The sequence below is a fragment of the Octopus bimaculoides genome, chromosome 10, assembly GCF_001194135.2.
Source record: "Octopus bimaculoides isolate UCB-OBI-ISO-001 chromosome 10, ASM119413v2, whole genome shotgun sequence".
NCBI lineage: Eukaryota > Metazoa > Mollusca > Cephalopoda > Octopoda > Octopodidae > Octopus > Octopus bimaculoides.
Window position 1 is genome coordinate 89,057,355 of NC_068990.1, and position 27,533 is coordinate 89,084,887.

Genomic DNA, 27,533 nt, shown 5'->3' on the forward strand with positions numbered 1-27,533 from the left:
GGGGGGGGGGGGAGTGCACGTGCGCGCACACTTAGACTTGATCGTTTGACTGACTGTGGAAGTAAAGTGACATCAATATTATTAACCCTACATTATTGTTACATAGTTTACCAACCCCAGAAGCATGAAAGGCTATGTCGACCTTGGCTGGATATGAACTCAGGATGCAAAATAATATAACTAGATATAGCAAAATATTTTCATCTCAACTCTTCCCTTTTTGCTGCCCACTAGCTTAATTATTTTTAACAATTTCTTTTATTAATAACATTGAATTCTAATATTATTAATAACAATCAAAATAATTTATATAACATTATAATATCACTAAATGAAATCACTAAATCTAATTAAAATAAATTATTCATTATTTATACAAATCAAAGAATGCAAACATTTTGTTTGGCTTTGTTTAATGACGAAATAGCTAACTAATTAATAAAACTTCTAGTATATTACTTACACTTCACTGATTTCATTTTCTCCTATTCTATTCTGCACATTTTTAAATGATTTTAAAATAGAAAAAATCCTGTGTTGTTTCCTTAAATCCATAAAAGCAGTTTTGCTAGTGTAATAATTGTTTATTATTTCAGTTATACAATAGAATCTTTCTTCTTTTTTTCCTGAACAACATTTTTACAGCTAGTTATTTTGTTTTTTCTCTATGCTTCTGTTTTAATATTTTCTATTTTGGACTTTCATTGTTATCATTTAAAGTTTATTTTATACCAAATATTCAAATATGACAAAAGAATTTACAGCTATTTCACAGCTTGACAGAATTTGTCTTATGTAAGGCCTGAACAATCAAGTAAAGCCTCTACATAACTATTCATTCTGTTCCGTGTAGTAACCAAATTGGCCCTCAACAAACTGCTTTCTGGCTTTAAAATAGATATTGTATCATTACATTGTTCTTTAACCACAGGCAAACTCAGCTGAGCAAACCTATAATCAAAAGCATTCAAATCATGACCATCCCTCAAACAATTTTTATATTTTTAATATCAAATCAAGACCTTACTCATCTGGTATCCCAGAAATTGGTACTGGTCCAAGGAACAGAAGGACAAATGCAATCATAAAGAATCCTGCTATAAGTAATTTATTACCATCATCCTGTAAGAAAAATAAATAAATACATTGATGGTGGTGGTGGTGGTGGTGGTGGTGGTCAGGGAGGGAGAAGGAAGAGGAGACCATTTTTTATTGGTCCTAAAGACTCATAAACACAATACAAGATACAAGACACACGAAAAAGGGAATAACAGAACATGTGGAATGTGCAGAGAGATAGATAGATAATGAACATGGTTGCAAAGGAAAAACATAATACAGGTTTAAAATTCAGTTTATAAAACAAATAAAGACAACTCTTAGGTGGACGTTAAACGATGATGATGATGATATATATATATCATCATCATCATCATCATCATCGTTTAACGTCCGCTTTCCATGCTAGCATGGGTTGGACGATTTGACTGAAGACTGGTGAGAGAGAGAGAGAGAGAGAGAGAGAGAGAGAGAGAGAGAGAGATTTATATACTGAGGGTGATAAATTGAACATTAATTTAGATCGTAGATGATCTTTTTCTAGCATATCGGATGTCCACACACACACACACACACACACACACACACACATATATGCATACATACACACACGCACATATACACACACACACACACACACACACACATATATATATACACACACATATTATATTCAAGCTTTTATTTACCATCATTTTAACAAGATTGGTAAAATATGACAAAGTAAAACATGAAAGAATAAGTCACAGAACAATAATAAGGTACAATTAATTGTAATAAAATATGAAGAGATATATCAACTTACCACTCTGTCTGAGAGTTTACCCCAGAATGGTGAAGCGATGGCATACGTCACAGATATCAGAAGAAATACAAGGCCAACAAGTGAACCACTTAATGAGAACTGAAACACACAGATATACAGATATCAATAAATGTGTGTGTGTGTGTGTATGTATGTGTGTGTTAGTAAGTAAAAACTTATATACATATATGTAGATCTCTAATACTTATTACTAATCTATGATTTTCATTCTGGGCTCTTGTGGCCAATAAAAAAGAAAAATATAAAGACAATATTATTAAACTATCTATTGAATTGTATTTAGTGTTAAGCCACTTAAGCTGCTTGCAGTAGATCTCCTTTGTTATTGTTTGGTTTGGGTTTTGAAGTGGACTAAACCTTTCATATCCCACCAAAGAGATAACAATACCTTACATAGGTGAAGACCTTTTTTAGCCTGGGTTGCCAGTGTTTCTCCTTTCCCTACCCACTGTCTTCAGTGCTTGACATTTTTATAGAGAAGCCATTTCTCATCACCAGTCACTATTCAGTCTAAAAGAGGTTCATTCATGAGATGTGACAGCAAAGATGAGCACACATTCACTCTCTGCAAGCGACTAGACTCGGAAAGTTTGAGGAACTCACTGACCCAATTTGCTTTTCCAATGGCACGCAGATATCAGTGACTGGTTGAATGAACAAATCAAAGCTTCTCTGCTAGTTCCTCAACAGTTATGATGAGATTTTGTTCCACCAGGGTTTGCAAGATGTCCTCACTGAGCTCTACAGATCTTCCAGGACAAGGCTCGTCGTGGAGGCTGTAGCTTCTGGCATAGAATTTCTGGAGCCACCGTTGAAATTAGCTTATGCTTACTGCCCAGTCCCCATATACTGCATTAATATTCCTTGCACTTTCCATTATGTTGTGCATATTCTTGGATCCGAGTGCATATTCTATAGTGCATATTCTTGGATCTGAATGTATGTGTGTGTGCTAGCATGAGTGTGCTTGTTTGTGAGCATGTTTTATATGTGTGTGTTTAGTTACTTTCTCTAAATTTTGGCTTTTTAAGAAGTATTGTTTTCAAACTATTTCAAGTTAATGTATCTGCTACAAATAGAAATACTTACCGTTCGTAAATGTGGTTCAAGTATTGGATCTAAGCCTGCCCAGACTGTTGATGACATGAAGATTACAAAACACATTACTATTAACATTGGAGTCTTTAATAATGGCCTCAAAATATTCTTCTTCTGTTCAACTTTCCAGTCTGAAAACAACAAAATGCGAAGTGATGACCTTTGTTTTACATATTAACACACCTAAGACTATTCAGTTTCCTTTGATATAAATTTAAATTGGAATACAACCAAATACTAACTTAATAATAGAGAAGTTAGTCATTTCAATAAATCCCTCTGAATTCTTGTTTATTTTAACCCTTTAGTGTTTAAACTGACTCTGTCTGATCCAAACAGCCTAATCATTTGGTATTCAAAATAGCTAAATCTGGCCTCTACAATGTCATTCTAAAAATTAACAACCACATCATTGAAATCTGGAAGCTATGAAATAATACATGATTAATTTCAAAACAATGTGAATAAATAAGCATTACATTTGTCAGAATAGTCTGAATGCTAAAAGGTTAAGGCTTACAACAGCCTTCATTGTGTTGGTAACATGGTAAAATGTACCCAGTATACTCTATAAGGTGGCTGGTGTAAGGAAAGCCATAGAAACCATGCCAAAACAAAATATCAGTGAAGTGTGGCTCCCTAACATACCTAGGAGGGTAGTGACCCCAAATAAGAACTAACGTGGACTGTGACAACAGATGCAAAATAAAGATGATGGTAATGAAACACATGTATTCATTTGAAACAATGTCATGAATAGGTTAATTATGTGATCTACATTCATTCTTATGTCAACATTGGACAGATTTATTTGTTGGAGCAATTGCTTTTTTATTGTTTTTATTATTTCTGGTTTTCTCATGATAATTTTCTGGATTTTATCTTTAGAGTCTATATTTACAAAATTTACATTTACTCCATGTTTAAATTGATTCAGTTTCTTATCATCATAACATAAACTCTTCAAACTGGGGGTTTTCTTTATTTCTAACAAACCAAATCATTAAGTGACTGATTGATTGATTGATCGGTTGGTTGGTTGGTTGGTTGGTTGATTCATTGACCAAACAATTAGTCTATTGACTGAAACCAATAAAAGAATAAAAGAGTAAAACACTGACCTTTTCGTTTTGATAATATCCAGCAGGTGAAAGGAACCACACACCAAAATATAGAACCAACAACGACAAATGGTAAGATGAAGCCTCCAACCTGATTATTTCCAAAGGAAAATAGAAATCATATAAGAAAAGAATTATTGGTTGATTCTATATTTGTTGGACAAAGAAGAAAATGAAACATTCAAAGACATTGTTAGAATATACACAGGGATTTTCCTTTTATTCATAAACACACACACACACACACACACACACACACCACAAACACACACATATATAATATATCTGCAAGGAAGTCTAAAATTCAGCCTCCATTATACACTCAAGTTCATACATTTTGTGGAAAGGTATAATCAATTATACTGAACACAATATTTAATTAGTACCTTAATATATCAACCACAGAAAGTTAAACTAAGGCATTTGCTCTAGTGATTCTACCAATTTTGTCTTATCGTGTCTTGTGCCCTCAACTTTTAATAGAGTCATAGAGATGCTATCATGACAAATTGCACACCAGTTTTCTTTATGTGTCACAGTTGTATGCCAGAGCTCTGAGTTCTGAGTTCAAATTCTGCTGAGGTCAACTTTGCCTTTCATCCTTTCAGGGGTCGATAAAATAAGTACCAGTTGAACACTGGGGTCAGTGTAATTGACTCATCCCCTCCCCCAAAATTCCTGCCCTTGTGGCAAAATTTGAAACCATTATTATTATTATTTTTCTGTCGAGGTCAACTTTGCTTTTCATCCTTTTGGGGTCAATGTAATCAATTCATCCCCTCCCATAAATCTGTTGCCCTTGTGGCAAAATTTGAAACTATTATTGTTATTATTATATATGCTAATTACACTACATCACCTGTAATTCATTCATAATTTATCATTTGAATTCTCATAATCTAAAACAATTTCATATAATGCTTCAACAATATGAATTATTTAGGTATTTGATCAGAAAACAAAAGAAATTAGTTATTACACTGTATAAAGCTCCGCCAAGTGCCGGTCCTACTGCAAGACCAATTCCTACAAACGTCTCTGTTATACCCTGTAAAAAGCACAAAATCAATGAGAAAGAAATCATATTTTATCAAAAATATATAATGAATGAGGTGTGTGGTGAAAAGGAGGAAGAGGTGGAGATTTGTAAAATAAAGGAGGAAGAAATGAAAAGGAAGCAGAGATGGAGGCTTGTAACATAAGTACAACTGTGAGTTTTTGTGAAACAATCTGTAATGAGACATAGCCTAGATCTTTGGGTGGAACAAGATTCCAATCATACAGGAGATAACATAATGAGTCATGAAAACTAAAAGAAAGATTGGGAGAAATAAGAGATTTGCCAATGATCTACAACAAAAGAATAGGTGTGAGGTATTAAGATTGTAAAACAATGGGTCAGTATAAATGAGGACATTGTTGCAGAAAATGTATAAGGAAGGACAGTGGTGCACTTGCTTTCACTGATGCCAAGAAGGAAGAATAATAACAATGTCAGTAGTGGAGGCGGATGCTCTGAGAGCATAGCTGTGAGAATAAGAGTAGGCTGAGCAAAGTTCAGAGAGCTCCTACCACTGTTGGCAACAAAGGGTCTCTCCCTCAGAGTGAAAGGCAGACTGTATGATGCTTGTGTGCAAGCAGTTATGCTATACAGCAGTGAAACATGGGCTGTGACTGCTGAGGATATGCATAGGCTTGAAAGAAATGAAGCTAGTATGCTTCGCTTGATGTGTAATGTCAGAGTGCATGTACAATAGATTGTAAGCATCTTGAGAGAAAAGTTGGGCATAAGAGGCATCAGGTGTGGTGTGCAAGAGAGGCAACTACACTGGTATGGTCATGTGATGCATATGGATGCAGATAGCTGTATAAAGAAGTGCTGATCTCTAACTGTGGAGGGAACCTGTGATAGAGGTAGACCCAGAAAGACATGGGATGAGGTGGTGAAGCATGATCTTTAAACATGGGGCCTCACGGAGGCAATGACTAGTGACCAAGACCTTTGGCAATATGCTGTGCTTGAGAAGACCCATCAAACCAAGTGAAATCATACTTGTGGCCAATGCTGGTGTCATCTACTGGCATCCATGCCAGAGGCACGTAAAAAGCACCGTTCGAGCAATAGGCCTCAAGGAGACAATGTGCCCAATGTCAGTAAATGTGTAAAAGCACCTATTACACTCTCAGAGTGGTTGGTGTTAGGAGGGGCATCCAGCTGTAGAAACCTTGACAAATAAGACTGGAGTTTGATGCAGCCCCTCAGCTTACCAGCTCTGGTCAAGCCATCCAACCCATGCCAGCATGGACAACGGATGTTAAATGATGATGATGATGATGATGATGATGATGATGATATATATATATATATATATAGAGAGAGAGATAGATAGATAGATAGATAGATAGATAGATAGATAGATAGATTGACACACATATGCACACATTTTATTTCAATCAACTCAGCCTCGTGCTACTCTGAGCACACTTACCTGAAGATGCTGTGACCCTGCATGTGGAACAGGCAGATAGACAAACAAAAAGAGAATAAGTTAGAAAGGAAAAAAAAGAAGAGAAAGAGAATAAACAAGAAAGAAAACAAAAAGAAAGGACAGAGTGAGAGAAAAAGTATAAAAGAGGAATAAAAAAAGTATAAGTTTACTTACAAAAGCAGTACTGATGTCATCGGGGAATTCCAAAGACATAATGGTAAAACTGCTACAGTTATAGGCTGTACAACCAATGGCCATAAATACTCTCAACACAAAACATAGAATCAAAAAGTGGAAGTTGTTATTTGGATCTATTGGAAGGAACTGCAAAAATCTAAAATTAAAATAATAAGAAAAAAATGAAATGAAATTGTTATTTTTCAGAGGGGTTTTGCTACCAAACCTAATAACAGAAATCACCCCCTGGTCCTACTCTACAAACCCACCTAGACTGAGGCCATCCCTAGTCCCATGTTACCAAACCAACTAGATCACCTCCAGTCTCAAGTTACCAACTTCATGTCATAAACACACCTGAGAACACTCCTGACCCCCATGATACCAACCCATTTGAGAGCATGTCTAGTCCCATATTACGAACCCATCAAGATTAACTTTAATCCCAAACTACAAACCTCCTCAAAACCCTCCTTCTCCTGTGTTATGAACCCATTTGAGAATACTCTACTCTCATCTGACACCATGTTAACAACTCACTTAAGAACACTCCTGTTCCCAATTCATCTGAAACTACTCTTACTTCCATGTTATTAATTTACTTGAAACAACTTCTGGTCCCATATTACATGACCACTCCTAATCCAGTGTTAACATACTTGAGACCATCCATAATTATGTTCGTACAGAAATTAAAATCTCAGTAAAAATTTCATCATTACATTAATGATAATATGATATTATGAGATAAAATTTCTATTACAGTATTTTGTAACAAACTTTTATTTCAAACATCAGCTTAATATACCAATAAATACATCGATCTCAGTATTAGACAGGTATTTTATTTTACCAATCCCAGAGGGATGAAGGGCAAAGTTGACCTTTTCAGGATATGAATTCAAAATGTAAAGTGTTGTAAGAAATACTACAAGGCATTTTTTCAGTGCTCTGACATGAAACTGGTAAAATAATAAATGAATAATAATGTACATATGTTGATATATGTACATTATTATTCATTTATTATTTTACCAGTCATTAAGAAAATTTCATGTCTTTATCATCTAGATGTGAACTTAAAATTATATTAGGCACTGAAGGAATAAATATGGACCCTTAATTCTTTTATGTAAACTTCAGATTCTATTAAATTTAAGAAAATTATGCAAGTAAATATTTTTAATTAACCTTTCGATGCTACATTAATTAAATCTGTTAATACTTACTGTTTTTCCTGCAGTTGACGTCACTGAGTAACTTAGTCTCAAAAATATGCCAATTCTTTAAAGTATATTAATTGACGTACAATATTGTACATCTACTAAGTAATTCTCTCATTAATACTTTGGCTAATACAGTAAATTTTGATAGACGAGGTTGCGTGAAGGTTCTAGTAAGATATAAACACGTCCAGAGTTGTCTCCCATAGTTGCTGGAATCATTAAAATATTACTTTTGACTAACACTATTTTTTTTTCCTTGCCACAAAATAATCTCTAATTATTTTTTTAACCCTCAAATATTCTATATGTTAACAGTGAGTTAACTATTGTTTGTTTGAGGGTGGTGTCTCTAAGTAATTTATTCTCAAGTAAAAGACGTTCACACCACAAACCACAGACCCCATATTGACCACTACATCCAACCCCTTCCTTCTCAGAATGTCATCCCTCTGAAATTTCCTCCCTGTCCATGTCTTTTATGCTCTTCAAGAGCATTAACCATGTCTGTCTCATAGGTTTGGGGGATCAATAGAGGATAAGAACACAGCCCCTTCTTCCAGGCTGAGCTAAAAACACATTCACAAAATAGAAAGTATGCTATAAATTTTCCTGTGTATATGATACCTGTTTGTCAAGAGATATCATTCACAAATGATACGATGATATCATCATCATCATTTAACGTCTGCTTTCCATGTTGGCATGGGTTGGATGGTTTGACAGGAGTTGGCTAGGCAGAAGACTGCATCAGGCTTCAGTGTCTGATATAGTCATGTCAATTCTTACCAACAACTAGATGAACTGATATAGTGTTCTGTCCAGAAACACAATGAAGTACCTTGCAACAGATCTGAATAAAACGGCTAAGAGATTGTACTTCTCAAAGACATTTCAGATACAAAAAGACAACACCAAGTATGAAGAGACAAGCAAGAGCTCTCTCGAAAACTGTCAAATTAATTTATGCAGTAGAAAGATTATAATAGACAACTTACCCAAATAATATTGTACATCCTCCAGCAAAAAATAATCCAGACAAAAACAAGAATTTAGTTCCGACAACTGATATCTGTGGAAATTTAATAATAATAACAATAACAACAACGACAAAATCAGTGATGGGAATGGGGGGGGGGAGGGAATGATTTTTTTTATTTGCCACAAGGGCTGAAGACATTGAAGACAATACAAGGGCGGAATACAACACAAAGGTGGGGTTTACACTGAACAAAAAGAAATCAATGAAGACAAAAAAAAAATAAGTGAACAAAAGATATAACAAAATTTCATCAAAGACATTTCTCCCAATACTGGAGAAGACCACCTAAGGTAATTTGAGGAAACCCTACATAGACACTTGTTAAATTTGTCACATCACTGCATCAAAAGTGCCTTCTTTTATCTAAAAAACACATTCAAGATAGGCCTGTTCAAACTCACCAGTCTTACAACTCACACTCATCTTTTGTTAAACACACTAGAAGATAGCACTTACCTAACATCAGATGCAGATTATTTTGCATAGGTGCAGGTGTGGCCATGTGGTAAGAAGCTTACTTCTCAACCACATAGCTCCAGGTTCAGTCCCACTGAGTGGCACCTTGGGCAAGTCTCTTCTACTATAGCCTCAGGTCGACCAAAGCCTTACGAGTGGATTTCGTAGACTGAAACTGAAAGAAGCCTGTTGTTTGCTTGTTTGTATGTATGTATGTGTGTGTGTGTGTGTGTGTGTGTGCATGCATATGTATGTATCTATCTATCTATGTGTGTGTGTCTTTGTGTCTGTGTTTGTCCCCCACCACCAATTGACAACAGGCCAACAGAATAAATACTAGGCTTTAAAAAAAAATAAGTCCCAGGGTTGATTTAGCTGACTAAACCCTTCAAGGCGGTGCCCCAGCATGGCCGCAGTCAAATGACTGAAATAAGTGAAAGATAACAGATACAAATATACCTTCATTCATTCATTTGTTTTTCCATTTATGTGTATCTTACTGAGGCACTGTTTAACAGCTAGTTTTTCAAGTAGGGGTACCTCTTACTTCACACAACTTCAAAGGTGCAAAGAAAATTTCTTGTCAGGGAAAATGACAATAACATTGCTCACATCTGACAACTTTCATTGAGTGCAAATGTATACAGTTATACACACAACACACGTTGGGTCATCCCATAAATAATGCGGTTTTTTCAATTGCAAGAACTAAAAGTTGGAGGGGGACAGGATAAACCATCCAACCCATGCCAACATGGAAAGCAGACGTTAAATGATGATGATGATATCATCGTATCATTTGTGAATGATATCTCTTGGTTAGCCTGGATTTATAGCAGGAAACTTGTTCAGGATACTGCAACTTGTGTGTGTGTGTGTGTGTGTGCATACTGACATGGCTTGTTGAGTTGATCATGCCTATAACTGTAAAATGAGTGTTATTGTCACAGAAGCAGTCATTCATTTCCAATCTTCTGTGGAAATATGTCTGGCCCTGGAGAAATATTACCTTGCTTAGAAATAGGTAAAGGTTGGTGACATGAAAGGCATCTGGCTGTAGAAAATCTACATTAATGAATTTCATCAAACCGATCCAAGCATGGAAAAGTGAATGTGAAAATGATGATGATGATGAAGATATATAAATATAATTTGCAATAAATGTGAAGTAATAAACGAGACTTACAAGACGACCAAAAATAACTGACATAAAGACTGAAGTTAAAGAAAACACTCCAAATATCCATCCTGATGTGGTAATACTGATTCCACGATCCTCTGCCTGAAAAAATGTAGAAAAACAACATAAATTAAAGACAATTAACATAAAAAAATACTGAAAGTTATGTACACCTTGTTAATGAGTTGTTAATGGGTTATTAATAGTATGTTATTAGGGTTGTAAACATGTTAATGAGGTTCTAATAGGTTGTTGGCAATTAGTTAATCATTCATTAATTTCTTTCTTATCTTTTTTTGTTGAAATACACTCCTTTTGTTTCAATTCCACTGAGGTCAACTTTGCCTTTCATCCTTTCAGAGGCAATAACTTAAGTACCAGTTGTATACTGAGGTCTATCTAATTGACTGTCCCACCCCCCAATTTCAGGCCTTGTGCCTATAGCAGAAAGGATTATTATTATTATTATTATCATTATTATTATTATTAAGGCAGCAAGCTGGCAGAATCGTTAGCATGCCAGGCAAAATTCTTTGTGGCATTCCACCCATCTTCAGGCTTTGAGTTCAAATTCTGCCGAGGTCAACTTTGTCTTTCATCCTTTCGGAGTTGATAAAATAAGTACCAATTATGCATTGAGGTTGATATAATCAACTCACCCCTCCCCCTCAAAATGTCAGGCCCTGTACCTACAGCAGAAAGGATAATCATTATTATTATTATTATTATTATTATTATCATTATTCAACATTTGATAGTTTCAGGTAAATTTCTACAGCATCACCAGCTACATCTCCATGTTGCTGGGGTATGCGCAGTATCGTGTGTTCTTTTTGTTGCTAGGAATGTGCAAACTCTTCCCAGTATTGTATTGCATCAGTTCGTTTTCTTATGGGGTGTGGTGCAGTCTTTTGTTGTATTAATGTTTGTATTGTGTGTTGTGTGTATAATGCATTGGGTTATCAACCTTCTGGTGGTAGTTTATTTCATTGGATATTTTCTATATAGAAGTGTGCCTTGTGTTTGTGAATTGTTTTGTTTAGATTGTATTATCTTATTGAATTGATAGTGCCTTGCATAGGATGTAGGCTGTTCCTAGCAGAGCTATTTTTTTTTGGGGGGGGGGGGGGTAGTGTGTAGTGTTGAGAATCCAGATATAACTTCTACAATTTTGTTTGTATGTTTTTTTTTTTGCCATGCCCAGTGCATTTCTTATGTTGGTACAAGACTACAAATACATAGGGTGGGACAATAAATTGCTGGGGTGGGCTTGATACATCTGTAGATATGCAATAAAAAGAAAGGCTACTGCTTCCTACAGGTTTTGAACTCAAAATACATACAGGGATAAATACTAAATGCAATAATGATTCAAGTTTGGTGCTTTACCATTTGCATTTTTCATCATATGTAATAAAAGCAAAGATAGTGAATACAATTTCAATGATGATAACTATTAAGATAATGTTGAACATAAAGGTGATGATAGTGGTACTGATGATGATGATGATGGTGATGAAGATAATGAATCTAAGGAGAAGTGCGATGATAAAAATAATAATAACTACAATAATAATAATATACCCACTTCCATTTAACTGTATACTGGATAATTGCAGTGTTAGGATAATTATAAGATTTCAAAACACCAAACTATTTAGCATTAAATTTAGGTTAAAATGATCAGTTAAACACATTTGTAAACAATCTAACCAGACATAACTGGTTGTGTGATCAAGAAGTTTGCTTAACAACTACCTGATTTTCGGTTCAACCTCACTGTGCAGCAATTTAGACAATTGTCTTCTACCATAGCCTCCAGCTGACCTAAGCCTTGAGAGTGAAATTTAATAGATGATGAAACAGTATGAAAGCTTGTCAGAGGGATCATTTCTATTTTGGATGTTAGACTTAATCTTATTATCTACCTTAATGTTACCATCTAGCTCAAGGACACCTTTAGCAGGGATCACTGCAGTATGCATTCAAACTAGGTCTCTAGTCTGAGGACAACTTATCCCCTACCAGCCAAGGAGGCCTTGAAAAGAATCAGGACACTGCCTGTCCTTCCTTCTCCTTCTGGCTAAGCCATAAAAATAAAGAACTCCAATTGCCAAAGTTTTTTCCCTGATACTTTTCTTTTCTGCTTTTAGTAAAGATTTGGCAAAATGTTGCATAAAAATTGACCATTTATTTGATTTCATATTAAAATGAACATGAAAGCTTATATTTTAATGATGAGTTAAAATGACAGAAGCCAGAACATCATGTTTACCAACAACTGATGCCAAAAGAGTCAAATGTATTCAAGTTATTTTATACAATTTCAATGAATTAAAAGCTATCAAAGTTTCCTTTCCACTGTATTTTAACTTTACTTTAAGATATATAAATTTCTTCAATACCTAAAAAACATCGAAGTAGCTAAAATTATTTGTAAAAAGATACTTTCAAACCAAGTGTGAATAATCAATATTTGTTATTTTCATTATTGATTAGATTAGTCAGTGATTGATTAGCTAGAGATTAGCCAGTGATTGACCTAGATTATCCTACCTTAATCCACACAATCCTAGTTGTTATCACTGAGTAAATACAAAGTGGGAGGAAATTATTATCAGGACATATGAATCTGATCTAAGCTTGAAGAATATTAGAGGGTAGAAAAACCTTTATAAACATCAATAAAAAAAAAACTCGGAGCAGGCAGAACATAATAAGTGTCTTATATGTACACAAAAGTGCGCTGTAAACATAAATGCTTTATACTTGTTCTGTTATATAATTGATACATGTGTAACTCAAAAACAAAACCCTACAACATTAAGATACTGAAATCCAGTAGCTTATCACCTACTATTGTGAATTCAGTTAATTGGATAAGAATTTCCAATCACCTAGGTAATGCGTGTAAGTAAAAAAAATAGACTTATAACAATGAAAAAGCTGATAATGGAAATAAAAACAATGGTGGTGGTGATGCTGCTGATGGTGATGATGATGATGATGATGATGATGATGATGATGATGATGATGATGATGACAACAATGACGACATTACGCTAAGTTTGATAAACACCTGCACTGATCACCGACCTCCAGTTCATTAAGCAGTTTATTTATGAATAAACACGCTGTCAAGTGGAAATTAGATTGACGTAAGAATATAATGAGTGTAGTGAGGGTTGGCGGGAGAGAGGGAGGGAGAAAGAAAGAAAGAAAGAAAGAAAGAAAGAAAGAAAGGAAAATGAGATAAGTGTATGTATGAGAGAGAGAGAGAGATGAATGTTGTAAATAAGTGTCACTGTTATACAAGTGGTGTCCTTCATTTCCAACCCACAGTGAAAGCATGTCCAACCATGGGAAAAAATTTCTTTATTTGGAAACAAGAGAAGGTTAGAAGTAAGAAAGACATCTGGCTATAGAAAATCTACCTCAACAGATTTCATCCAACCCATGCAAGCATGGAAAAGTAGACATTAAACAGTGATGATGATAAAGATGATGATGATATTCATATTTATGTGTGTGCTTATAAATATGTATACATGTGCAGATCTATGTTCAAGTGTGTGTGTAGATTACATAAAATGCAAATGATAAATTATAGATAAATACAATGTGTCAAACTGAAATAAGTACTAAGGTCAATATGACTGGCTAACCTTGAAGGCAGTGCCTTAACCTAGTTGCAGCCTATTGACAAAAAGCAGCGAAAGAACGAAACATGCATGCATGCACACACACACACACAAATGGAGACAATATTAATATGCAAGCATACATTTATCATCATCATCATTGTTTAATGTCTGCTTTCCATGCTGGCATGGGCTGGATAGTTTGATTGAGGACTGGTGAGTCAGAGGTTGCACCAGGCTCAGTCACAGAACATAGTTCTTTCAGTTTCCTTCTACCAAATCCATTCACAAGGCTTTGGTGTAATGCTGTGTCAGTTGGTTATCTATTGTAGGGTTTGGAATAATCTGAATAATGATTCTAATCATTTTAAGTGTAAATTAAATTACAAAAAGAAATCAAACAATAGTCAGTTAAAAGTCATAACAAAATTCCAACTGACCTTTGGGATATATGACATAAGAAAAACATTTTGAAAAACAAAACAGTCCTAATGAAGAGATTCCCCCACTATAAGTTCTCCAGAGTTATTTTGGCTCTGTTGAGATTTTTGTTACGTATGATTACTCCAAGAAATTTAATTGTAAATTCTATTTACATTTTATAATTCAATAATTACGGTTGAAAATGTGTTTTGAATTTTTGAGGCTTGTTTGATTTTTTTTTACTGTAATGTACATATGTATACATGAATATATATCATCATTTAACATCTGCTTTCTATGCTGGCATGAGTTGGATGTTTGGACAGGAGCTGGCTAGGCAGAAGACTGCACCAGGCTTCAGTGTCTGTTTTAACATGGTTTATTTTTATGGCTGGATACCCTTCCTAACACCAACTACCCTGCAAAGTGGACTGGGTGCAATTTATGTGGCACCAGCACAGGCAGGGTCACCAAGTATTTTGCAAGACAAAGCTCCTTTGGGAGGGGAGGGGGCATTGGAGGAGGTGGTCTTGTGTCAGATGATCAAAGGTTAGAGTGTGACAGAGAGACAGAAATAGGTATCTTTCTGCATCCTAATGCCAACCACCCCGAGAATGTAGTGAGTGTTTTTTACGTGTCACCAACACAAGTACCATTCACCTGACACCAAGCATTAGCCACGACTATGGTCTCACTTGGCTTGACAGATCTACACAAGCACTGTATATCACCAAAGGTCTCGATCACTTGTCACTGTCCATGAGGCCCAATGCTCAAGCAGTGCATTTTACATGCCACCAACATAGGTGCCAGTCAGATGGCACTAGCATTGGCCATGACTATGATTTCACTCAGCTCAACAGGATATATATATATATATATATATATATATATATATATATATATATATATATATATTTATATTTATATATACATACAATGGAGTGAATTAATGAAAGAAAGGAGTACTCAACACATTAGTAGAATTTACATACATTATTATTATTTAAAAGTTTGATTCAGTTCCATGCAACTTAAAGTTTTGTAGGCGTCTAACAGAAACCCAGCTCATTCAAGCTTAGGGTACTGAATGAAGAAAGACAGGAAGTCCAAGATGGCTACTGGAAAATGGGCTGCTATTGATCAAGGTAGGTGACATAATGATGTTAGAAGTAAGGTTGGCATTTCAGTGACACCAGATGCCTTCATACACAAATGCAAGACTACATACACACACACATACATCTGTGTACGTATACTTCTTCTCTCTTCCCTGCCCCTACACCACCAAACCTCAGTCCAATGCCTATTTCCCACCCCCAGCAAACAAAAACAATATATACAATACACATATATGTGTGTGTATGTATGTGCATGTGAGTGTGTGCATGTGTGTATAAGTAAAAGAGAAAGATTGAAAGTGAGAGAGGCAAATATACACATACAAAGTCATGAACATTTTCCATGTTTTAAATTCAATGCACAGTGAGAAATGATTAGAAAGGTGGCATATTTTATGATAATATCAGAAATTAGAGATAAAACTGAAAATACATGTCAGAAACAACATTTTAAGAATACAGTTCATTGTTTGTACACTTTTTCAGATATAAGAGTTCAGAAGGGCATCATTTAACTCTTTTTTTTCTTTTTCTCTTACTTAATAATTTCCTAAATTCAGATAATGGAACCTTTAAGGACAAATGTATCCACAGTGAGCACAAAAAACCATTATGATGTTCCCAGATGACATTCAATTTATCAAGATTTTAAGTGAAAGAAAAATACCACTGTCCCAAGGCTAAGAAATTAGTTTATCACAAGATTTACATTTCATATTGATATCCAAGGTGCAGGCTTGTGTGGTTAAGAAGTCTGCAATTCAACTACATGGTTTTGGTTCAGTCCTACTGCATGGCACCTTCTAGTATAGCCCTGGGTCAACCAAAGCCTTGTGAGTGAATTTCATAGATGAAAACTGAAAGATTTTTATCTCTCATACATAAATGTGTGTGTGTGTGTATATACATACATATATCATATATGTGCTTTGTGTGTGTGTGTTTGTGTTTGTGTCTCCTTGTTTTGACATCACATGATAATTGTAAGCAGGTGTCACCATCAATCAAGTGATGCCCTTTGTTTCTGAACTTCTATCTAGCTATAAGAAAATATTACCATCCTTGGAAACAGGTAAAAGTTAGTGAAAGAAAGGCATCTGGTCATTAAAAAATCTAATTCTATGAATTCTGTTAGACCATTGCAAGCATGGAAAAGTGAACATTAAAAATGATGAAGATGAATTAATAGTCATTTTTCCATATTAGCATGAGTTGGACAAGTCTGTAGTATGACGTATCTCAAGACCCACTTATTCTCTATCATCTCATGTGTGAAATTAAATTTCCTCTTATTCAAGTTCATAATTTCTTTCAATGTTGTCCTTGGTTTGCCTCTACAACAGATGATACATTTTACCCCAATAAAGATTGTCATGTGATATAGAACATGCAATATAAGTGCTGGTACATGTGATATAAGTGGACAGCATTAGTCTATTTATATCACATCCTAGCAATATAGCCTTCAAACCTCTTCATAGTCACTTGGCCTGCTACAAATAATAGCTAGATCTGCAGCAAATCACACAACTAATTTCAGCATGCAAAGGACACACTGAAGGAGGTTTATAGTCTTTAATATACTACAAGGATAGAATATCTTTGATTCTCAGACTATTTAGACAGGGATTACATATGGTTAAACAACACTAAGCAATGTTTCAATTCCTGATTAAAACCAATACACTTCATTCATACTGTTACTGATCTTGAGAAAGACATGGACATCATAAATTATCATTATTATTATTATCATTATTATTATTATTATTATTATTATTATTATTATTATTATCATCATTATTGCATGAGTTGGATGAGTAATCAAAATCTGAATCATTTTTTATTGGGAGGTACTGCTCCTAAAGAATGGTCCTCTATTATTATTATTGCTGTTACTACTACTACTACTACAAGCAGTATCCATGGAAATTCCACAGTTATTTTGAACAAACTGTAAAATGGATGGAAGTTTATAGAAAACAAGGAAATACATAATTTCTTTTGAAATTGTATTTTTTCTGAAACAAATGATTCTTGAGATGGTGTAAAAGTTCACATAGGCTGTATTGAAGGTGCAATCTTAGAAGAGAGTATCTCTGAAAGTTATATTCTTTATTATACTTGTCACTCTTCCACCTTGAGAGCTGTTATCTATTATTTTTCACTTTACCTCAAGAAATAAAGTATCTTAACTTTAGAATGAAATTAATGATATAATTTATCTGCAGTATTCTTCTTCTATGCTTCTTTATCTCTATTCTATAAATATTTATATGGTCATTGTTGAGCCAAACTTTTACTCTTGTACTGCCTCTTAAGGTTTACTATTCAACTGACTCATATTGTTACTAACTCTCATGCTTTCAGTGTTGTTTCCTCAACTACTTCTCAGAATTATTTCAATTCTTGTAATTTCTTTCCTCAAACACTTGTCTTGTGGATGTCATTTCTTCTTGTTTCCCAGATATGACCTTAATTCTTTTCAGCCATGTGCAAATCATTTTAATAATTCTTAGGGCAGCTTCTCATTAGACTCTTTCTTTCTTTTACTTTTATAAATCCTAACATACTAACTGGTTAAGAAGAAGAAAGGGGAGGGGGACAGTGACGGCCATGACAATAATAAAATAACCAGGAAGGTGAAGACGAACATAAACAAGGAGCTATGAAAAATTTGGATCATTGATGAGTTAGTATACTTGGATGACAATAAACTTAGCTTCAACAAATGTTTTACCCTAATCATCCAAATTTTTACCATAGTTAATCAAACTTCGTACAATTATCACTAAAATATTCACAATTACCCAAATTTTGTCATAATCACTCATATTTTCTCAATAATCACCCAAATGTTTCGATAATCATACAAACTTTTCTTTAAAAGCAAAAACATCAAACAAATTAAAAACAAAAACAATAAAAACCTCTTTTGGGAAAAATGGTGCCATAATGGAAAGAGATATTGATGATAAAAGGTCACTCAAACATATTCCACCAATGAGAAGTTTTTGGTCATATGAAAGACTGGACCATAAGAATCTGTTGTTAGAATCTGTGTCAGAAGGCACTGATTTAAGATTTGAAACTGCTTCCACAACTTTAGGATCATTGTGAAAATAATCTTCTGTCCGTGATTTAGATCGTACAAGAAAAGCATTAGGCATTTTTTCGTCAAAGTATTTTTTAACATCCCACACGAGTCAGCTTCAGCAAATTTTGGATTAAAATAACTCTGGAAAAGAAATGAAAAAGAATATAAGAGTAGTAAAAACAAAATATTAAAAAAAATTTTTTTATGAAAAATGAATTTTTACATTGGTTTATGATCAATGAATTTAGAAATGGCAGGGGCTGAAACAGTGAGACAAGCTACTAAGGAAAAGAGTCTGAAAACTAAGGCAAAGGAATATCAACATGGTCATTTATAGAACTCATATAAGAATTTGAAATGATTTAAAATCTTAAATATTGCATCAATTGTGCACTCTCACTTTCTGTAATGTTTACACCTATAGGATTACTATTATATTGTAACTTATTTACTTTTTTAAGTCATTGGACTACAGCCATACAGGGGCACTGCCTTGAAGGGCTTTTAATGGGGGAAGAACAACAAAGACACACATACAACAGGCTTCCACACAGATTCTGCTTACCTTACAAAGCATTGGTTAGCCCAGAGCTATAGTAGAAGGTGCTGCACAGAGGGACTGAACCCAAAACCACATGATTGCAAAGTGAGCTTCTAAACCACACAGTCATGCTTGCATCTCTATAACTGCTTCATTTAATTTGTTTTGCTTTGACTCATTTCCATTTAGTGACACCTATAGATAGAGCTCATTAAAAGCCACAATATCACTAAATATAGCCTTTCTCCAACTGATTATTGTCATGAAAGATATGAAACTTAAGCTTAGATATGGGTAATATACATTCACTTTGATATGTACTTTGTGATTTGTTTTTCAGTTTCATTATATACATTAACTGCATTCTATTTGTAATACAAATTACTGACCAGTCTTACAACAATTACAATATACTGATAAATTTTGTGAAACATACATACATATACATATATATATATATATATATATATATATATAGGTTAGTTGAGTTAGAGGTTAAAATAACTGTCTAAGGGATAAATGTATCCAAAATACTACCGGTATATTACCTGTATTTAAACATGGGCAAAAGTATTATGCTCATAAATCATAGGTAAAAACAAGGTTAAAAAAGAGTTTATCAAGATTCAAAATTTTCTGTTTTCTACCAAATCTACTCAAAGTTTTGACCAACCTGAGACTATAGTAGAAGATACTTGCCCAAGATGCCACACAATCAAACTGAACTTGAAACTATATGGTTGAAAAAAAAAAAAAAAAAATATATATATACATATTATAGTTATATAACTAAAAGGGTAAAGACCTCTTTTGATCATGAATGACCATAAGATTGCACCTAGAAAGTTCCCCTCCAAGGCATAAGTCTCATCGTTGTTTTTTTTTTTTCTTCTGAACCCAGCCATGAAGTGATAGGTCAATACAGAGGTCCCTTCCACTATGTCCAAGGAGCTCTATTTATCCCTTTCCAAGACACATGTTTTGGCAAGAGCAGAAGGTCCAATCACTTGCAAGTGGCCTTATAATACTCATTCATGATCTGAAGTATTTATTTGTCTAGTATGTTATTGGTAGATAGTCACTGACCCTAGCTGGGTTTCTCCATCCTTGCGTTTGTCCTACTGAATTTGTCAGCTATTCTCATCACCAGATTAACCTGGTAGGCATGGGAGTACTGGTTTAGTCACCTGTGACCAATTTTATTGCAGTAGATTACATAACACTGGTAATACTTGGAGTGACCTGAAGCATACAATACATACACACAAACACACAGATACATACAGATACTCACAAAGAATCCTTATGAAAAACTCATTCATTCTTTTTAAAACACACAAACAATGGGTATTAAAGGTGCAATCACTGTTCTATGCAGACACAGAGAATGCTTTTTTAAAAAATACTTACTCTCTTTCATACAGATACACATACCACATAAGATGAGAATGAAAAATGAAAACATCACATTAAAATTCAAAAGCCTAGTGTGCATTACATTCATTTGACACGGTATTTGAAAATGAAAAATGACCAACAATAATAACATTATTTAATAATAATAATAATAATAATAATAATAATAATAATAATAATAATAATAATTAATATTGACAATGCTAAGGTTTTGTTATACATCAAGTACAACCTTAACAAAAACTTATTCTACCTGAACAAAAGAAAAAGAAAATAATTGAAATAAATGGTTATAAATAAAACTGCATAGTCATTCTATGTTACATCGCCTCAGATGTTAAATAGGAACCGCATCACAAGAGATGTCAAACACAACAAACAATTATGTGGAAGGGACAAAAAATTTTTAAAAAATGGAATATAATGATATAAAGTATTAATTATTTTATTTTAGATGAAACAAATTTAAGAACTTCTGTTGTGTGTTTTATTGGTGACAGGAAGAGGAGTACATTCCATGACCTTCACATATAAGCCCCACCACCCACCTCTGAGTGGTGAGAATGGTGTGAAATGAGTAACACTCAGTTTGAGCATCTGTAAGTCAATATATCTATTTTCCCCCAAAATTAAGTGGATGCTAAATCAAATGAATTATAAATATGATACAGAATCCAAAAGCAGGCCTCTCATCTTTAATTCAACATCAGTTAAGTCATTTGAATTTGAAAGGGCATCCAGCTGTAGAAACCATGCCAGGACAGACATGTAGCCTGAACAGCCCTTCAGTTGGCCGGTTCCTGTCAAACCATACAACCCATGCCAGCATGGAAAGTGGATGTTAAATGATGACAATGATAACGATAATGATGTATTAATATATTTTATATATTATTATGATGAATTAATGATAATTTTTAATTTTGGTACATGGAAGTAATGTCTAGAACTGAAGGGCCTTAGAGTTAACCAAGTAAAAACCAAAGTCTTAGTAAGTAGAAAAGCAGACAAATCACAAATTTCGTCAGGTAGATGACCCAGCTCGACCTGTAGAAAAAGCAGAGGTATAAACTCCATAAGACGTACCTGGTGTCAGCTATGGACACATAAGAGGTGCAACAATATCAGAGGAAGATTAACAAGGAAAATAGCTTTTGTGTATAGAAGAAGCACAGGTACAAAAAACACTAAAAATGTACAGAAAATAGACTCCATCAACTGCCAGTGGAGTAAATAGAGGTAGTATATAGCTTCCATTATCTAGGTGACCAAGTTAGTAGTGGAGGTGGATGCTCCAAGAGGGTAGCTGTGAAAAAAGAAATAGACTAGTCAAAGTTCAGAGAACTTCTACCTCAGCTGACAACAAAGGGCCTCTCCCTCAGAGTGAAAAACAAACTGTATGATGTGAACAGCTATGTTACACCACGGCAGTGAAACATGAGCTGTGACAGACGAGGACAGACATAGGCTTGAAAGAAATGAAGCCAGTATGCTTCACTGGATGTGCAATGTCAGTGTGCATGTACGACAGAGTGTAAGCATCTTGAGAGAAATGTTGGGCATAAGAGGCATCAGATGTGGTGTGCAAGAGAGTTGACTGTGCTGGTATCATCATCTGATGTGTATAGATGAGGACAGCTATGTAAAGAACTGCCGATCTCTAATTGTGGAGGGATACTGTGGTAGAGGTAGACCCAAGAAGTCATAGGACAAGGTGGTGATCTTCAAACTTTGGGCCTCATGGAGTTAATGACTAGTGACCGAGACCTTTGGCAATATGCTGTGCTTGAGAAGACCCATCAAGCAAAGTGAAATCATAGTTGTGGCCAATGCTGGTGTCACGTAACTGGCACCCATGCCAGTGGCACATAAAAAGCACCTTTCGAGCATTGGAGGCAAGGTGACCAATGCCGGTGGCACATGAAAGCACCTTTTGTGTGTTGGGCCTCACATTATGTTGCGCTTGTGAAAAAGACCCATCAAGCCAAATAAAACCGCAGTTGTGGCAGATACTGGTGTCATGCAAATGGCACCAGTGCTGGTGTTCTTTCTGTAACACTATCTATTCGTAAAACATTCATCAATGTGCTGGAGGACAGCATCAAAGTGACATAAGGGCATAGGGGACAAAACAGCCACCCATCAAATGAAACAGAAAATCCTCACAAAAAATATACTAAAATGATGAAAACAAGAATAACTTCAATTCTAAGTGTGTAAAACAACTATGCAAAACAAACAAAAACTGATGATTATACATGGTCTTAACAATATGATTATGCAAAATTGAAGTGTATTTCACTGGATATCTATGGATATAAATTTCATGAATCATGCATGTACACACAAACATGCATATACATGCATTTATGCAAGATTGAATGATTTAAATATCCAAATTATATGTATTAATAAATACATTTATCTTCATTGCTGTATACATATGAATAATTTTAAATAGACCGATATATGCAATGATGAAGATGTAGACGTGTCATCACTGCTGCATCTAAATAACTGTTATTTAAAAAAAAAAACAAAAAAAAAACACCTGATGGTTTATGAATATTTAATTTTTGATTTCAAATTTAGGCACAAGGTCAATAATTTTGTGGGTGAAGCCAGGGATAAGTTGATTACACTGCCCCCCCCAGCACTCAACTGGTATTGTTTTTATCAATACCAAAAGGATGAAAGGCAAAGTCAACCTCAACAGAACTTGAACTCAGAATGTAAAGATGAATGAATGCTACTCAGCATTTTTGTCTGCCATGCTTTGATATACATATATATGAATATGATATATATATATAATATATACATATATATGATATATATATATATATGTGTGTGTGTGTGTGTGTGTGCTATATAGGATATATATATATATACATATATATATATATATATATATATATATATATATATATATATATATATATATATGATATATATATATGACTAGCAGAGATACCCGGCGTTGCCCGTGTTACATGCAATTGAAGAATTAAACTTTTCTGTTATATTTTCTCTAATGAACTGGAATACTTATGATTTAAATTTCATCAAAATTGCAGATGAGGGTTCTTTCCTTCTTTACACACTCTAAAAGAATTCTAATGATGACACATGTATCCCATACTACTGAACTTTATGCGCACGAAAGTGGAAATATTGATATTGTATGGCAGCAACGTTCAAACAGACGTGTTGAGTAGACACATCACCCAATTTTGGCTGTCTTGTGACTCCTATGTTTTTATCAAGAAATTCATATTTTACAAAAAACAAAAAAGGTTTCCAGGTTTTTTTCATTTTTGACTTTTAACTTATCCTTTTTTCAGAGATTTTCTTGAAAATCCACATTTAAAAATTCGGAGAACACGATTTTAGAAAAGAGTTTTTTTCAGAATTTCTATTTCTTAAAGACGATTGCTTACAATAATTTTCCACTTTCATTTTATGACTATAAACCGAAAGAATCCCACAAAAGTTAAAGGTGTAAAACAACAAGCGGCAATCCTTCGATTCTGATACACGACGTCATTCACCAACACAATCTTCTCTAATGACATAGATAAAGAGGCTAGGCTGAAAAAGAGGGTGAACAATCTCTTAAAGAGGCTAGGCTGAAAAAGAGGGTGAACGATCTCTCCTCACACTGACACTGTAAATCTATACTGAAGCAACGTCCAAATATGCGCGTTGACTTTGCCTTTCATCCTTTCGGGGTCGATTAAATAAGTACCAGTTACGCACTGGAGTCGATGGAATCGACCTAATCCTTTTGTCCTTGTTTGTCCCCTCTATGTTTAGCCCCTTGTGGGAAATAAAGAAATAAATATATATATATATGTAGTTAATGCAGGCGAAGGTAAAGAATACGTACACCACCCGTTTTCGGCATAACAAAAACCCTAACCCTAATCCTAACCCTAAACTCCGGGTGTACGTATTCTTTACTTTCGCCATTAATGCATATACATACAGTGGTCGAATTCGATGGGGAACCATAGGCATGTCTACATCAAGTAAACAAACAACTGTGAAATAATATCGGCATGAGAGAAGATAATCGCCTTTACCCAGCAGATCGATACTAACTAGGCTTAAAAAATATAAAGAGCACCATTTCATTTGATATAATTAAACAGACTGGTGAAGGCACGAGACAATCCCGTGTCCTTTCCTCAGTTAAAATCAGGTCTGTTGCACTTGCAAGCTTTCTTAGTACAAATCCTGTTTAGGCAGACTTAGCCTTTCATCACTCACACCGTGCACAAATACAAACATACACACATATGTATATGTTTTCAGCAGTATGTGTATGTGTGTGTGTACGTATGTGTATAAATATTTAAATATATAAACAATTACAGACGTGCGCGTGCACACACACACACACACACCAAGAGAGAGAGAGAGAGAAGCAAATAATTGATTCCCTATTTCAGGACTTAAATTTTTGTTTCATGAAGAATGTATTCATTAGGTACTTTTATTTTCTAATTATATATTATAAGAGCAATCATATGTAACCTATATATAATGCTGGTGTATACATATCCGTTTATCTAATAGCCAAAACTAAAAATGGAAAAAGAGGAACAAAGAAAGAAAAAGAAAGAGAAAAAAAAGAAAGAAAAACGGGGAAAAAACATCAATGCAACACCAAGTACTTCAATTGGTTGCACACCACAAGGTTCGACGGAACTTACTGAAGCAAGTCAACATGCTCATGGCATTACCATGGGTGATAGCGAGGCTAAGGCGTTGAAACAGCCAAGCACCTTCATGGGCATCATCTGACACCTCGGTAAGGCGAGCCGCCAACAACGACAAGAACTTCGGCGTTAGCGGCTCAACCCCCTTCCAAACGTCTCAAATGACACAGGCTGGAAGAGATGGTTCACTGACAGGTCTCAATACTTAAAAATTTTGTTCCGTTCAGCTACGGAAGCAGTGGTCCTCCCATTTACGCAGCATCCAGGATGTGGGAGGGACAAAAGGAATCACAGACTGTGGCATCCCAGATGAGGCACCTACCTCTTGCCCAGGAAAAAATGGGTAAGATCATTTGGACTCTTCACATCACTTCTGGATAATCCCGCCAGCTCCAGTTCTGAGGGGATATTAACCCGAGACAGGGCCCGCTAAATGATCAAGTTTAGCTCGGTGTGACGAGCGAAGTGATCGGCATTTAGGCGGCAAAACAAACCGTGAAAACCTGTGGATTCAAGGGGCCTACCACAGCAACATCTCAGTCCCCTACAGACGTCGGCTCCCATTCTGAGTGCGATGGAAATGCGGAGCTCATCTAGACTGAGTAGACCACCAATGTGTCTAGAATTTTTCACAAGCAGGAAGTAGGCGGCACCTTGAAAATTGATCAGGTTGATCAAAGAGAGAGTCGAAAGTGACACTTGAGCGCAGATTGTCCCATACTCTCTGCTTTTGTCTATCCTCAATTGTAACAGGAACTGACAAACCCAGCTCTCTCCACTGTAACAGAACTTCATCCATCTCCTTGTTGGAACTAGTTCATGTTGGAGAGAAAGCAAAACAGGGAAGAGATAGAGATATAAGCACTACGCAAACCTAGGCCCCCAAACCGTTTGGGCAAAGCATCCTGGTCGTGGGACTCTGGAGAGAATCTGACAATGACCAAGCTTTCGAGTTTCCTGAAGATTGGATCATCAAAGCATCGGAGAGATGACAAGAATCTATAAGGACTAACTCTGAGAAAATACAATTTAGGAATCGACAAGTAATTCCTAAGTATTAAAAAATCTTGGTTGGCCTCAATTACCTCAAAGTTTTTTAGAAGTTACTCAAGGTTAACCATCTTGAGTCGAAAGATGGACTCGGAAGCTCGGTCGGTAATTTGGGGCTCCAACGGAGCACCATGCTGATGAAGGAGGAACCGCGATAGAAGGGAAGGAGTCTGTAAACAAGTTTACAGTCTGCTGATGTGAAACTGGATGGCTAAGGAGCCAGAGCACACATTTGAAACTGTTACGGTTAAGCCCCCTACGACCAAGTTCCTCAATCATCGTCCTCGCAGTTGCAAGGACTTTGTCGGGGGGGAGAGCCTACCCCACCAAAACAAGCATCGTAGAGATACCAGACATTCAAGTCTAGGTCAGCTCCCGTCGTGGTAACATCATCATTACCCAGTGCAAACAGAGCAGGCCCAAGTGGGTCACCTTATTGGACTCCAGAGGCAGATAGGATGAGGTGGTCACCAAAAGAGAGGTAAGAGGGCTTCTGATAAGCTTGAGAGATGTGGGGCATTCTCCCTTACTACCCGGAGGGTGACATCCCGACTGATGGAACTGAAGGCATTCCTAAAGTCTAGTTTGAGGATGACCTTTTGGGGCTGAGAGAGTAAGTTGGTAAAAGCTCTAGTGGCATGAGATGAGCAGCACCCTCACAACCTAGCTTAGCACCCAAGAAGTTGGGGAAAATTCGTTTTTTCTTTTTTTTTTTTTGTAGATTTATAGCTCGAAACATCAACATTTTGTAATGTTTCGACAAAATGTCATTTAAAGATATGCATGTTAAAGAGATTTATGAGGAAACAAATTCGGGAAGAGGAAGAATGATCTGAAACTCCTCCAATT

At 35.3% G+C, this 27,533-nt stretch overlaps 1 protein-coding gene across 1 annotated transcript in view; it reads right to left on the reverse strand.

The window, feature by feature from the left end:
• LOC106869413 (MFS-type transporter SLC18B1) overlaps positions 1–27,533 on the reverse strand; it is a 45,431-nt gene that overhangs the window by 9,477 nt on the left and 8,421 nt on the right. Inside the window, exons 2-10 of the mRNA XM_014915143.2 lie at positions 18,787–19,094; positions 10,678–10,773; positions 8,992–9,065; positions 6,768–6,927; positions 5,084–5,152; positions 4,105–4,195; positions 2,975–3,114; positions 1,865–1,963; positions 1,028–1,122 (exon numbers count right to left, since the gene is read on the reverse strand). Coding sequence (XP_014770629.1) covers positions 1,028–1,122; positions 1,865–1,963; positions 2,975–3,114; positions 4,105–4,195; positions 5,084–5,152; positions 6,768–6,927; positions 8,992–9,065; positions 10,678–10,773; positions 18,787–19,026 — 1,064 coding nt within the window. The 5' untranslated portion in view covers positions 19,027–19,094. The remainder of the gene's footprint in view (positions 1–1,027; positions 1,123–1,864; positions 1,964–2,974; positions 3,115–4,104; positions 4,196–5,083; positions 5,153–6,767; positions 6,928–8,991; positions 9,066–10,677; positions 10,774–18,786; positions 19,095–27,533) is intronic.